At 55.1% G+C, this 14,375-nt stretch overlaps 2 protein-coding genes across 3 annotated transcripts; both read left to right on the plus strand.

Annotated features, from left to right (window-relative positions):
* The first annotated feature begins 190 nt into the window (after positions 1-190).
* RASA4B (RAS p21 protein activator 4B) lies at positions 191-9,466 on the plus strand. The gene is made up of 20 exons (XM_084273027.1): positions 191-321; positions 3,951-4,007; positions 4,358-4,471; positions 4,759-4,820; positions 4,944-5,067; positions 5,349-5,430; positions 5,605-5,736; positions 5,830-5,921; positions 6,203-6,332; positions 6,436-6,589; positions 6,914-6,978; positions 7,191-7,303; positions 7,382-7,568; positions 7,797-7,934; positions 8,047-8,367; positions 8,457-8,594; positions 8,677-8,812; positions 8,891-9,011; positions 9,088-9,146; positions 9,281-9,466. Exons 1-20 carry the CDS (start codon positions 257-259, stop codon positions 9,400-9,402), a joined length of 2,412 nt encoding a protein of 803 aa, XP_084129153.1. The 5' UTR covers positions 191-256; the 3' UTR covers positions 9,403-9,466.
* A 578-nt stretch (positions 9,467-10,044) lies between these two features.
* Positions 10,045-14,326, plus strand: POLR2J (RNA polymerase II subunit J). 2 transcript variants are annotated; one of them, XM_084273250.1, is made up of 4 exons: positions 10,045-10,139; positions 10,246-10,335; positions 13,421-13,595; positions 14,023-14,326. In XM_084273250.1, the coding sequence occupies exons 1-4, from the start codon at positions 10,087-10,089 to the stop codon at positions 14,056-14,058; spliced, it is 354 nt and encodes a 117-aa protein (XP_084129376.1). In that variant the 5' UTR covers positions 10,045-10,086; the 3' UTR covers positions 14,059-14,326. The 2 variants fall into 2 exon arrangements, with proteins under 2 accessions (XP_084129376.1, XP_084129377.1); XM_084273251.1 differs by having other exon boundaries at positions 10,246-10,332.
* The last annotated feature ends 49 nt before the right edge of the window (positions 14,327-14,375 follow it).

Raw genomic sequence — 14,375 nt, forward strand, 5'->3', positions numbered from 1 at the left:
GCCGGCGGCTGATAGAGCCACCCAATCGCCGCCGGGGAAAGGCCTCAGAGCCCGCCCCTTGGCCCGCCCCGCGCCTTGATTTGCGGCCGCCAGCGCCGGCCCGCACATGGGTGCGGGTGGTGGCGGGGCCGGGAGCGGCATCGGGACCCCGCTCCGCTCCCCCGCTCCGCTCCCCCGCTCCGCTCCCCCGCTCCGCTCCCCCGCTCCGCTCCCCCGCTCCGCTCCCCCGCTCCGCTCCCCCGCTCCGCTCCCCGCCATGGCCCGGCGCAGCGCCCTCTCCATCCGCATCGTGGAAGGCAGGAACCTGCCCGCCAAGGACATGTGAGTGCCGCCGGCTGGCGAGGGGAGGGTTGGGGGGCGCGGCGGGACGGAGCCCCCCGCCCCGGGCACGCCGCGGGGTGTCCCCCGGCACCGCCCCTCCCCGGGTGGGCTTGGGGCGTCCCCTCCCCGGGTGGGCTGGCTTGGGGTGTCCCCCCCAGCAGTGCCTGTGCTCCGGGGTTCTCTTCGGGTGGCTTTGGGGTCCCACCAGGATGGGATCCAACCGGGATGCTTCGGGTGGGGTCCCACCCCAGGATGGCTGCGGGTGCCCCCAGCAGCTCTCCGTGCCTTGGGGGCTCCCTCAGGAGTGCTTTGGTGCTCCCCTGCCTGGGGACACCCGCTGGGATGGCTTTGAGGTGTCTATCCCAGCAGTGCCCCCACTCTGTGTGTGTGTGTGTCTGTCTGTCCCGCTGCCCCCACCATCTGCCCTCAGAGCTGGGCCCGTTGCAGGGACCCCCAGCCAAGCAGCAGGACTCTCAGCCCCCCAAAAGGAGCAGGGAGCAGCCCCAGTCCCCACCACTGCTCCGTTGCCAGCCCCAGCTCGCTTGGCTGCGGGCCAGGCGGCTCCAAAGTGGCCCCTTGGGTCGGGCTCTCCCTCCTTGGCAGCCCCCCTCCCGGGGCTGCCCGCGCATCCCCGCCCCCCCTTCGCTCGGACCCGCACCGGGTGGGCTGCGGGGACAGCGCGGGGCTGGCCCCCGCCGCGGGCTCAGCCGGGGGTGTTGAGGAGCAGCGGGGCCGGGTCAAGGCCGACGGGAAACCGGCAATAGTCCCTGCGGCCGTCATGGAAAAGGTGGATAAACAAGGGAAGAAACATGACTTCTCTCTCTCTCTCTCTGTTTTCTTTTTTTAATCCCATGTGCCGGGCCTGGCTTGTCAGTCCCTGGGCAGAGCTCCCTGCTGGGAGCTCGAGCAGGCAGCCTCTGCCTCTCAGGATTCTCCCATCACATCGCAGAGAGCGATGGTGCCTTGAGCAGAGGCTGTGGGGTGCAGCTCTGGGCAGAGGCACAGAGGGGAACCGGCACACGCTCCCCCCCCCCCCCCCCCCCCCCCCCCCAGCCACCCAACCAGCCTCAGCTGTGTCTGGCTGCCAGCCCCTCCCCTCTAGTTGGGGCATCAGGAGACCCAGTTCCTCTGCAGCCTTTGGGATTGCCACTGGCTTCCCCAGGACAGATCCCTCTGCAGCCTGTTAGCTCCGGCTTCAGCTGTGCTGCAGGTCAGCCCCTCTTGCAAGCACCCCCAAACCCCTGTGGGGAGACCCCCCTCCTCCCCCAGCTCCCCCAGGGTTCGGTGCAGGGAGTCGCTGGAGCAGGATTTGGCCGCTGCTGCTGTGGTTTGAGACCCACCGCCGCGCCCCTGGGTCTCCCACCTCCTTCCCCAGGGAACAGCACGCTGCTGTCCGCCTGCCCATGGGAGCCTTGGCACGGTTCGCCCGGGAAACCACGAAACTGCCCATAAAGAGGCAGGAAACTTGCTCCCACTTTCGTCCTCCGGCACGTCACAGCCACAACCGCAGCGGGTGGGAAGAGCTGCAGCAGCCGCAGCTGGGGGGGCTCTGCTGCTGTCCCCCTCCCCGGGACACGGTGGGGGCCTGGGCTGCCCTCCCAGCTGCCCAGTCCTGCTCTGTGCCTTCGTGGCAGGAGTGTGGGGATGTGATTGAGCGCGGTTTCTTGTCCCTCCCTGGAGGGCTGGGCACAGCGGTGCCTCTGTCCTCACCAGTGAGCGTTCAATAGCAAACCCCGGCGCCTCAGCCTGCTGGGATGGATGGCTGCGGGGAGCGCAGGTGGTTATTTCCTTCCCCCTCCTCCCCCCTCCCCCCAATTTGTACCATGCTGTCAATCTTTAAAGCTTCGGTCTTCATTTCTTCTTTTCAAAGCCCAGCCTTCCCCTTTCCCAGCTCTCTTCCCCTGCAGCAAAGCCCCAGCCCTGCCCGCCTGCGGCTGCCTGTGCCAGCGTGGAGGGGCCGGCGCGGGAGGCTGGAGGAATCCGCGCCCTGCGTAGGCGTCAGCGGGATGCCCAATGCCTGCTGAGAGCCTGCAAGCCTCGTAAATCTCATCCCCTGACATCCCCTGGCAGCGGTTAGCATGCAGGGATGGCGATGCTGCGCAGGTGATGTCACCCGCTCGGTGCCGGGTCCCCCCTGCCTCTGGAGCAGGGGGATTCAGCCCCTACGGGTGCTGACCGTGGGCTCCCCAGCAGCTTGGGCACCTCTGCAGCTGCTCCCGCAGCCCGTGGAGGATGGATTTTGGCTGCCCTGTGTTTTAATCCCTGGAGTGAGGGATAGCCCCTGTTGGGGACAAGGTCTGTCCTGCCCCTGGCATCCCAGCAGCTCCCCTGGGACGCTGCCCCGCGTTGCCGGGCACGGCTCCGGCGTGCAGATGTTCCCTTTCTGCCTGCGTGCTCCCTGCCTGCTGATGGTTTGCATAAGGGCAGGAAATGTCGCAGCGGGCTCTGGTTAATGGTGCTTCATCCCCCGCCCCCACAAAAGCCCCCCCAGCTGGGAGCAGGCAGGCAGAAAGCTGCTCTTAGCAACCTGCCTGCGCTGCCAGCACCGTGCCTGACCCCACGGCCTCGGAGTACTGCGGGGTGGGGATGCCCAGGCTTGTGGGGCAGGGAGCATCCCAATCCCTTTGAATGCCCCCCAGCAGCTGGCTCTCAGCCTCCCTGGTTTCAGAAGGGAAATTGTTCTGTGCTTTGCTTGGGGTCCCCAAACCTTCCCCTGTGTGCTCTCCCTTTCTCCGGGACACTTGTGGCTGCCTGATGGATGCTACCAGGACCAGTGTTAATGAGTAACCTGTGCTTGGCTGGGGCTGCCCTGTGCCAGCTGCCCGCAGGACGAGAGCTACAACCTCTCACCTCTTGGCCAGCACCCAGGTCGTGATGGGTCCTCTGCCTCCGGACAGAGCCCCCCACCCATTCCCCCCCCTGCCCTGCAACTGCATCACCTGGTTTCTGACAAACTGGGCTGATAAGCTTGGAAATGATGATTGATTTGATTTTGTTTTAATGATTTTCTTTTGGCAGCAGTGTGTGGGAGTGATGACTTGGGCCATCCCTGGGGAGGAAGCAGGGTCAGAGCATCACGGTGGCTGCCAACAGCTTGGGGCACGTGCTGCTCGCCCCTTTACACCCTCTGCATCACTGGGGGTGTCCCCAGGGGTGTCCCCATCCCTAGGGAGGTGTCGGGGCTCTGGGAGTGCCCCAGGGCTGGAGGAAGCTGCTGTGACCCCGCTCCCTGTGCGTGCAATGGGGCTGGGGGTGCCTGGAGCCGTTTCGGGAAGGGGTGGGTGTTGTTTGTTCTTCGCCTTCCGACTTGGCAGAGGAAAGCTGCTGTGAGCTGCCAGCGGGATGTGGCGGCCGGACACGGCCAGGGATGTGTTTCCCTGGACCAGGAGCAAAGTCAGGGTCCCACATGCCCACAGCCAAATGCACCCACTGAGGCCTTCAGCTTCTTGAGGTGCCTCTGTGCCCTGCTCCCCATGGCCCTGGGGTGCCCCTGCAAGGTCCCCCTTCTGAAGGGGGTTTGCCAGGGCTGGAGGCTTTGGTCACCCGTGAGTGTGGGAGCTCCATGGGGTTGGGGCAGGGGCTGGGAATGGGTCTGGCAGCACTGACAGAGCTGTGTCCTGTCCTTCTAGCACCGGGAGCAGTGACCCCTACTGCATCGTGAAGATCGACGATGAGGCCATCATCAGGTGAGTGGCTCCTTGTCCCTGGCTCGTCCCCAGACCTGCCAGCACACCCGGCCCTGGCAGGTTCCTCCATCTACTCCACAATATTATATCATCATCCTCAATCATCATTGTTGTTGTTCCCTGCTTTGGGCTGAGCTGCTCCTCCAGCCACAGGCTGTGATGTCTGATGGCTCACAGCCACCCCCACCCTGTGAGCACCCCCGGGACTGGGACCCACCCCCTGCCCCAGCTGAGGGTTCAGGACTGTGGGTGTCCCCGAAAGCTGGCAGCTCTCGGGCTGGGGAAGTGGGGAGTGCCCCAGCGAGGGAGCCCCGTGTCCCCCCCAGTCACCAGTGCCATCTGTCCCTCAGGACTGCCACGGTGTGGAAGACGCTGTCCCCGTTCTGGGGGGAGGAATACGAGGTGCGCCTCCAGCCCACCTTCCACAGCGTCTCCATCTATGTCCTGGACGAGGATGCGCTCAGGTATGGACAGGCTGGCTGGGGGTGTGGAGCTTGGGGGCTTTGGCTGCCTGCACGCTCATCCCCCCTGCAGACAGCAGAGCATCCAGCCCGGCTGTGCACGGTGACGCCTGTCCCCAGGTTGGGGTCGAGCTGGCACCTGGGACAGACACACCATGGTGGCCCAGCCCAGGACACCTGGGCACGTTCCTGGGCAATGTGTGGCAGGGTCTGTCCTGCCCAGGGTGCTGTGGAGCCGATCCCGGGCTCCCATCCCACCCCGTGTCCCGCTCCTGGCTTGTGTTTTCCAGCCGCGATGATGTTATCGGGAAGGTCTGCATCACCCGGGACACGCTGGCAGAGCACCCCAAGGGTAGGAGGATGGGTGGCTGGGAGGGTCCCAGTGGGACCCATTGGCTGCCCCAGGATGAGCTGGTCTCAAGGGCTCCCCCAATGCCCCACCCCACCAACATGAGGGTGCCCCCTGTGCCCACAGGCTTCAGTGGCTGGGTGAACCTCAGCGAGGTGGACCCCGACGAGGAGGTGCAGGGGGAGATCCACCTGCGTGTGGAGGTCCTGGGCAGTCAGCGGCTGCTGTGCTGCACCGTGCTGGAGGCCAGGTGAGGAGGGGGCATGAGGGTGGGCAGGGGGCTGCGTGTGCAGCTGGGACCTGTGAGGTAAGCCCTGGCTGCTCCGTGACTCGGTTTCCCCACTGTATCCTCCCTTGGGTGCAGAGCATCCTCCCCATGGCTGGGCAGCTGGTGGGGGTCCTGGGACAGGGTCCACCTTGTCTGCTGACCTTTAAGGTGTGCATCTCATGATGCTGAGGAACTGAGGAGGGGAGTGGGTGCCTGTAGGTATTTTGGGAGAATTCTTGCAAATCCCCCCTACTTCTTGGCAGGGATTTGGCCAGGAAGGACCGGAATGGAGCCTCTGACCCCTTCGTCCGCCTGCGCTACAACGGGAAGGTGCAGGAGAGCACTGTGAGTACCACCTCAGTCCACTGGCATCCCCCAAATGATGCCACTGGGAAGCCTGGACCTGGGCCAGGAGCCATCCCTGTCCCCTGGCATCCCCAGCTTGGTGTCCCGGGGTGTGGGGCACCCCACGGTGTCAGAGGCACCCAACAAGAGGGGTTGAAGCTGTTGCCTTTGCAGGTGGTCAAGAAGTCCTGCTACCCCCGCTGGAACGAGAGCTTTGAGTTCGAGCTGGCTGAGCCTGCTGGGGAGAAGCTGTGTGTGGAGGTGTGGGACTGGGACCTTGTGGGCAGGAACGACTTCCTGGGCAAGGTGAGCCCCCAAACCCCATCGCTGCTGCTGGGGGGAGGTGGGGGTCTGCCTGGCTGCCTGCCTGACCCCCTCCTGCCTTCCCCTCCCTCCCAGGTGGTGTTCAGCGTGCAGGGGCTGGAGGCAGCTGGGCAGGAGGAAGGCTGGTTCAGGCTGCGGCCAGACAAGTCCAAGCCAAAGGAGGACGAGTGGGTCTCAGCACAGGGGTGGTGGGGGGTGCCGGTGGTACCAATGGGGTTGTTGGGCTGTGTCAGGCTGCCTACAGGGGCCTTGGGGAGGGGGTTGTTCCTGGGAAGCGTCATCCCTTTGGAGGGGCAGCCCCTGGAAATGCCCTTCTCTGGGAGCGGGGGGGCAAGCGCAGGACAGTCCCCTGCCTGCCCAGGCTTCCTCCTGCTTGGTGAAGTACTTACCTGTCTGTCCATCTGTCCATCCATCCCTCCCCCCACCTTCCCACCCTGTTCTGGAGCAGCTGCAGGCGCAGCGGCAGCCTGGGCGCGCTGCAGCTGGAGCTGCGGCTGCGGGACGAGACAGTGCTGCCCCCCCACTGCTACCAGCCCCTGGTCCAGCTCCTGTGCCAGGAGGTGAAGTCAGGGTGCCAGGTGAGGCCCACGCCGAGCCCCGCCGGGGCACCCACCTTCCTCCCGCTCGCTGCCGGGCGTGTGTCTCCCTGGGGCCATCACGTCCTCTGTGTCTCCTCACCAGGACGGCCAAGTGCACCTGGTCACCCTCCTGGATGAAACCACCACGGCCGAGCGCCGGCAGGAGGTCGCTGTCAACTTGGTCAAACTCTTCCTGGGCCAAGGGCTGGTCAAGGAGTTCCTGGACCTGCTCTTCGAGCTGGAGCTGGCCAAGCCCTGTAAGGCTGGAGGGGAGCCGGAGGCTTCCGAACATCTCCTGGGGCTGCAAAACCTCCAGAACTTTGTGTGGTGATTTTTTTGGGGGGTGATGGTTGGGGTTTGGCTGTGCTCCAGGTGGGAGCCTGTTGGGTTCATCCCAAACAACTCCCAGGCTGAGGTTGGTGGAGGAGGAGGAGGTTTCAGGTTAGGAAATCTTGACTTCTATGGAAATGGCTGGGGGTGAAGGTGACAGCCCCTGTAAATGCCCCCCCATGACTGCAGCTGCCCCGTGGGTGACCTGTGGCTGTGCCCCCCCAGGCCACAGACCCTCTCCTGTTTTGCAGGTGAGCCCAACACTTTGTTCCGGAGCAACTCCCTGGCTTCAAAGTCCATGGAGTCCTTCCTCAAGGTGCCACGCTGCCCGAAACCTGAACTTCCCCTGTCCCTCTGCCTCCGGGCTGTCCCCACTGGGGCTGGGTCCTGGGGGGGAGCATGGGAAGGGCTGGAGGGGCTGGGAGGAGATAATCCCCTGTCTGACCCTTCTTGGGGAGTCTGGGGGTGCTGGGTACCAAACCAGCAGCCGTGCCCCTCATCACCTTCCCCTGCTTGGTCCCCTGGCAGGTGACAGGGATGCCATACCTACACACTGTCCTGGGACCCACCATCGCCCGCGTGTTTGAGGAGAAGAAGTACGTGGAGCTGGACCCCAGCAAGGTGGAGGTCAAGGATGTTGGGTAAGGGACGTTGGGGGGCTGTGTGGGAGTGGGGGGGTGTCTCCTCGGCCCTGGGGCTGATGGTGCTGGTGCCTGCAGGTGCTCGGGGCTGCACCGGGTGCAGACGGAGGGCGAGCTGATCGAGCAGGGCCGCCAGCACCTCCAGTCCTACCTGGGTGAGCTGCTGGAGGCCATTGGCCGCTCGGCCCCAGCATGTCCCCCCGTCATCCGTGCCGCTTTCCGGCAGCTCTTCCGGCGCGTCGAGGAGCGCTTCCCCCAGCACCAGGTTGGGCTGCGGAGGGGGGTGGACTGGGGGCTGAAGGGGGATGTCCCTGGGGAGCAGGGTGTACTGGGTCAGTGGGTCCCCTCTTGGGCAGCCCCCCAGGGAGGGGGGTGTGGGGGACAGTGTCCCGGGCAGCCCCCGTGTCCCCGGCGCGTTGGCATGTGCGGTGCCCAGGGCTGTCCCGTGGTGGGGCGGGCGGGCCGGACCCTCACACGTCTGTGCTGGTTGCAGCACGCCAAGTTCGTGGCCGTCACCAGCTTCCTGTGCCTGCGCTTCTTCTCGCCGGCCGTCATGACCCCCAAGCTCTTCCACCTGCGGGAGACGCACGCCGACGCACGCACCAGCCGCACGCTGCTGCTGCTGGCCAAGGTGGGCCGGGGGCACACACAGGGGGGGGCCGGTGTCCCCACCTGGGGCTTTTGGGGTGCCTGCCAGCTTGGGTCCGCTGCTGGTGACACTGCCATCCCGGGGGGCTTTCCAGGCTGTCCAGATGGTGGGTAACATGGAGCCGGCTGCCGGGCGAGCCAAGGAGGCCTGGCTGGCCCCGCTGCTGCCCGCCCTGCAGCAGGGCATCGCCCAGATGAAGGGCTTCATCACCCGGCTGGTGGGGATGGAGGAGGAGAAGGAGGAGGAAGGCAACGGGCATCTGCTGGCCTCCCCCAGCGCAGTGGTGAAGGAGGGGCCGCTCTTCGTGCACAAGACGCGGGGCAAGGGGCCTCTGCTTGCTGCTGCTGCTGCCAAGAAGCTGCATTTCTGCCTCACTGGGGAGACCCTCAGCTTCGGCAAGAGCCCTGGAGCCGAGGTGGGGGGGGGGCTGGGGGGGGTGGTGGGGGCAGGGGGTGGCACTGACTCGCAGCATCATGGGTTCTGTGTGTCTGTCCCCCCCCTCAGCACAGCGGCACCATCCCCCTGGCCGACATCCTGGCTGCCGAGAAGGTGGAGGAGAAGAGCTTCGGCAGCGCCCACGTCATGCAGGTGGTCTACACGGGCGCAGGCGGGCAGCAGGAGACGGCCTACCTGCAGTGCAAGGTGGGACAGGGCCACCCCCCGCCCCCTCACCCACCCCACCCCACCCCGCCGGCTGTCATGGCCCCTTCCCCTCCCACCCCAGTGTGTCAACGAGCTGAACCAGTGGCTGTCAGCCCTGCGCAAGGTGTGCGGCAACAACCCCCGCGTGCTCCGCGACTACCACCCCGGCGTCTTCCGCGGGGACAAGTGGAGCTGCTGTCACCAGAGGGAGAGGACAGGTACCAGGGGTCCCGGGTGTCCTCCTGCGGGGTGTTGCTCCCACCCCCCATCGCCATCGCGAGCCCCCTGTCCCGCAGGGCTGGGCTGTGACCGCACGCGGCACGGGGTGACGCTGCAGGACTGGAGTGACCCACTGGACCCCGCGGCGGAGGCTCAGCGCCTCTTCCACCACCTCTGGGGCTTGCAAGGGGCCCTCAGGTAAGCCTCTGCCCTGGGGGGGACCCACTGCACCTCCCCTGCCAAGTGCCCACCTCTCTCCTCCCCCTCTCCCCAGGGAAAAGTACTGGGAGCTGCTGCAGCTGGAGGACGCCCCAAATGGCCCCCGGGATGAAGGTGGGTTTGGGGGGGGGAAGGGGGAATGGGGAACCCTGTTGGGATGCCAGGGCCCAGCCTCAGGTCGGGGGGTGGCTGTGGGCTGTGTCCCCCTGGGGGGTGCAGGGTCTCACGGCCGCTCCCCTCCTCCACAGGTGCCCCCCTGCCCGCGGGGCTGAGCCGGCTCTTCGAGGTGCTGGGGGAGCTGGAGGGCTGCCACCGCCTGGCGCAGCCCCCCTCACCCCCCACCCCTGCCCTGCTGCAGCTCCAGACCTGAGGGGCCCGGGGGGGTTGTGGTCCCCACGGCTGGGGCCGGTGGCCATGGCAATAAAGCACTTTGTACCCTGTAGCCTGAGAGGGGATCTGGTCACTGGGGATCAAGAGCTGAAGGGTGGGACACAGGGGGCCATGGGCAGCCTCTGCTCAGTGTCTGTGGGGACAGGACAAGGGGCGATGGGCTCAAGTTGGAGCACAGGGAGTTCCCCCCAATCTGGGGAAGAACTTCTTCCCAGTGAGGGTGAGGGAGCCCTGGGACAGGCTGCCCAGGGGGTGTGGAGTCTCCTTCTCTGCAGAGATCCCAGCCCCTGTCCTGGGGACCCTGCTTGGGCAGGGGGTGGGACCCCAGCGGCTCTGGGGGTCCCGGCCGTCCTGTGGACTCTGATCCGGGGGCTCTTTCCATGATGCTGTGCTCACTGATTACGTCATTGATGACATCACCAGCGTCCCTGCCCACGTCCCTTCAGGGCTCCGGCGGTGGAACCACCCCTGTCTCTGCTGCTGAGCTCCCGGCCCCACGCGCTGTGACCGGTCCCACCGCCGCTATGACGTCACACCGCGGCGGTTGCGTCACACGTGAAGCGAGGCCTCCCCTCCGCCTGGGGCCGCTGTGGGCGCCGGGAAGGCGCGGAAATGACGCTTGCGGCCGCCGCGGTATCGGCGGGGAGAGCGGCGCGGCGGAGGGATGAACGCGCCGCCGGCCTTCGAGTCCTTCCTGCTCTTCGAGGGGGAGAAGAAGTGAGGGGGCGGCGGGGCGGGGAGGGGACGCGCCGGGGGTGGGGGGGTGGGGGGGGGGCCGCTTCCCCTTGACTGCCCTGACGGCGCTGTGTGTGCTCCCGCTCAGGATCGCCATCAACAAGGACACGAAGGTGCCCAACGCCTGCCTGTTCACCATCAACAAGGAGGACCACACGCTGGGGAACATCATCAAGTCGTGAGCCACGCTGGGGGGGAGCTGGGGGGTGTTGGGGGTGCGGAGGGGTCCCCCCTCCCTTGGCAGGGGGCAGTAGGGCTCCGCCCGTTCAGAGGAATGGGGGGGAGCCCAGGGGAGGGCTCTGGGGGGGCTGGAGCCGTGGGATGAGGGTCAAGGCGGCCAAGTGAGGACTAGTCCTGTGCTGGGGCTGTAACAGCCCGCGCGGCGCTGCAGGCGGGGGCTGGAGGGGGGGAAGGACCAGGGGGCTGTTGGGTTTATATGTATTGGTACAGAGAAAGCGCCTGTCGCCCCTATCGCCAGACAAGGACATCCCAACAGAGACTGGGGTAGCTACCTACTTACAGTGGTACTTTATACTCATACGGTGTATTTCTGTACTGTGTAGTTACACACGTGCTCAGCAGTAGGGGTGAGAGGCGCGTTATAAATACATAAGAGATACTACATATCATGTATAATGGCTTATGTACAAACATGTCCATATTTCTAGAGAAAATATATTTAATGAGATAAAGATATGTTTGTTTATCAATATATTTATAACCCTGTTGTATATTATTAAATATGTTTACCCCTAGTGATAAACATGTAAATAAATACTTACATATTTTATTTATTTTATATTTATTTAATTTAAAATTTAGTAATAATTATTTTTATTTATAGACTTCAAATATTTATTCTATAATTATATGAATGTACTTATCTAAATAAAATAATAGATTTATATATTTTACATATATAATATATAACTATATAAAATATAAATATATTTTATTTTATTTATTAAATATAAAATATAAATAGATTTTGTTTATATTTATTCAATATAAATAGATAGAAATAGATTTTATTTATTAAATATAAATAAATATAAATTAAATATATTTAAATATAAATATATTTTATTTATTTTATTTATTAAATATAAATAGATAGAAATAGATTTTATTTATTTTTGTTAAATATAAATAGATTTTATTTATTTTTATTCAATATAAATAGATTTTATTTATTTTTATTCAATATAAATAGATAGAAATAGATTTTATTTATTTTTGTTAAATATAAATAGATTTTATTTATTTTTTATTCAATATAAATAGATTTTATTTATTTTTATTCAATATAAATAGATAGAAATAGATTTTATTTATTTTTATTCAATATAAATAGATATAAATAGATTTTATTTATTTTTATTCAATATAAATAGATAGAAATAGATTTTATTTATTTTTGTTAAATATAAATAGATATAAATAGATTTTATTTATTTTTATTCAATATAAATAGATATAAATAGATTTTATTTATTAAATATAAATAAATTTAAATTAAATATATTTAAATATAAATATATTTTATTTATTTTATTTATTCAATATAAATAGATATAAATAGATTTTATTTATTAAATATAAATAAATTTAAATTAAATATATTTAAATATAAATATATTTTATTTATTTTATTTATTCAATATAAATAGATATAAATAGATTTTATTTGTTTTTGTTCAATATAAATAGATATAAATAGATTTTATTTGTTTTTGTTCAATATAAATAGATATAAATAGATTTTATTTGTTTTTGTTCAATATAAATAGATATAAATAGATTTTATTTGTTTTTGTTCAATATAAATAGATATAAATAGATTTTATTTGTTTTTGTTCAATATAAATAGATATAAATAGATTTTATTTGTTTTTGTTCAATATAAATAGATATAAATAGATTTTATTTGTTTTTGTTCAATATAAATAGATATAAATAGATTTTATTTGTTTTTGTTCAATATAAATAGATATAAATAGATTTTATTTGTTTTTGTTCAATATAAATAGATATAAATAGATTTTATTTGTTTTTGTTCAATATAAATAGATATAAATAGATTTTATTTGTTTTTGTTCAATATAAATAGATATAAATAGATTTTATTTGTTTTTGTTCAATATAAATAGATATAAATAGATTTTATTTGTTTTTGTTCAATATAAATAGATATAAATAGATTTTATTTGTTTTTGTTCAATATAAATAGATATAAATAGATTTTATTTGTTTTTGTTCAATATAAATAGATATAAATAGATTTTATTTGTTTTTGTTCAATATAAATAGATATAAATAGATTTTATTTGTTTTTGTTCAATATAAATAGATATAAATAGATTTTATTTGTTTTTGTTCAATATAAATAGATATAAATAGATTTTATTTGTTTTTGTTCAATATAAATAGATATAAATAGATTTTATTTGTTTTTGTTCAATATAAATAGATATAAATAGATTTTATTTGTTTTTGTTCAATATAAATAGATATAAATAGATTTTATTTGTTTTTGTTCAATATAAATAGATATAAATAGATTTTATTTGTTTTTGTTCAATATAAATAGATATAAATAGATTTTATTTGTTTTTGTTCAATATAAATAGATATAAATAGATTTTATTTGTTTTTGTTCAATATAAATAGATATAAATAGATTTTATTTGTTTTTGTTCAATATAAATAGATTTAAATTAAATATATTTAAATATATTTTATTTATTTTATTTAGTAACTATAAAATATATTTTATTTATATTTATTAAATATAAATATATATTATTTATTAAACATAAATATAAATAAATATAGCTTATATTTATTAAATATGAACAAATAGAAATAAAAATCTATTTTATTTATATTACATATAAATATATATTTTATATAAATAAATATAAAGATAGTTTATTTATTTGTATTTATTCATTATAAATAAATATAAATGTATTTTATTTATTAAGTAAATATAAATATATTTTATTTATATTTAATAAACTTTTATTTATTAAATATAAATATAAATATATTTTATTTATTTATACTTATATAGAAATATTTATACAAAATATATTTGCTATTATTGTATATTATTATATGGTATTATTGTGTATTTATATTCTTTACATTATTTATATTTATATATATTATTTATTAAAGCTAGAACTATATGTAAATAGATGTGGCTGTTAATGGACCCCAAAGCCCCGCGGCTGCTTAGTGCTGCCTCTCCTTTGCAGGCAGCTACTCAAAGACCCCCAGGTGCTCTTTGCAGGGTACAAGGTCCCCCACCCCTTGGAACACAAAATTATCATCCGGGTGCAGACCACCCCCGACTACAGCCCCCAGGAAGCCTTCACCAATGCCATCACCGACCTGATCAGCGAGCTCTCGCTGCTGGAGGAGAGGTTCAGGGTGAGCTTCTCCCTTTCCTCCCTGGTTCTCACCTGCAGGGAGCCGGGACCCCTCAAGGGATGGGGCTGCTGTACCTCAGGGTGCTGGCAAGAGCTTCGGCAAAGCCACGCAGCATTGGCTCAGGCAGCTCTGGCCAAGGCACAGCCCAGCCTGGCTGCCCTTCGGGGGCTTCCTTGCCAGCCAGGGTTCAGGGGGTGTCCTGTAATTCCCTAAGTGGCTTTCTCCCCTCAATGCTTTTCTCAGAGTCTTATTAGTGTAGAAAACAATTTTCTGTTCTTTTTTTTAACAACCAGGTTCCCTTGATTCTGCTCCACTCTGCAGCTGTCTGTCAGCCTCTGCTTCCATCTGCCTCAGAAGTTACTCAGACCAACCTCCTGCAGCTCAGACACGGTTCTCACCTGAGTGTCCTTCTGCTTGTGTCTTACAGGTTGCCATCAAAGACAAACAAGAAGGAATCGAGTAACATCACCCCTCTGAGGCAGCCTGGGGCTGGAGGCAGAAGGCTGTGGCAGCTGAAGGCTGTAGTTCAACCTCCCTGTCCCTCTTCTGTTTCGTTTCTGACAGCTCAGGAAGCTGCTGGGGGAGAGGAGAGTGGTTGGTACCTGAACTCCCTGCTTCTCCTTCTCAAGAAGGCCAGGCACTGCCAACTGAGTTGGTGTTTTGTTTTATTAAGTGTCATTTCTATAAAACAAATGCACAAATTGTGAAAAATTACAGTAAAAGAAACCAGATGTTTACAGTGACTTGATGACCTCAACAAACTCTTTACCCTTTTTCTTT

Source organism: Gallinula chloropus (assembly GCF_964237585.1).
Source record: "Gallinula chloropus genome assembly, chromosome: 19".
Taxonomy (NCBI): domain Eukaryota; kingdom Metazoa; phylum Chordata; class Aves; order Gruiformes; family Rallidae; genus Gallinula; species Gallinula chloropus.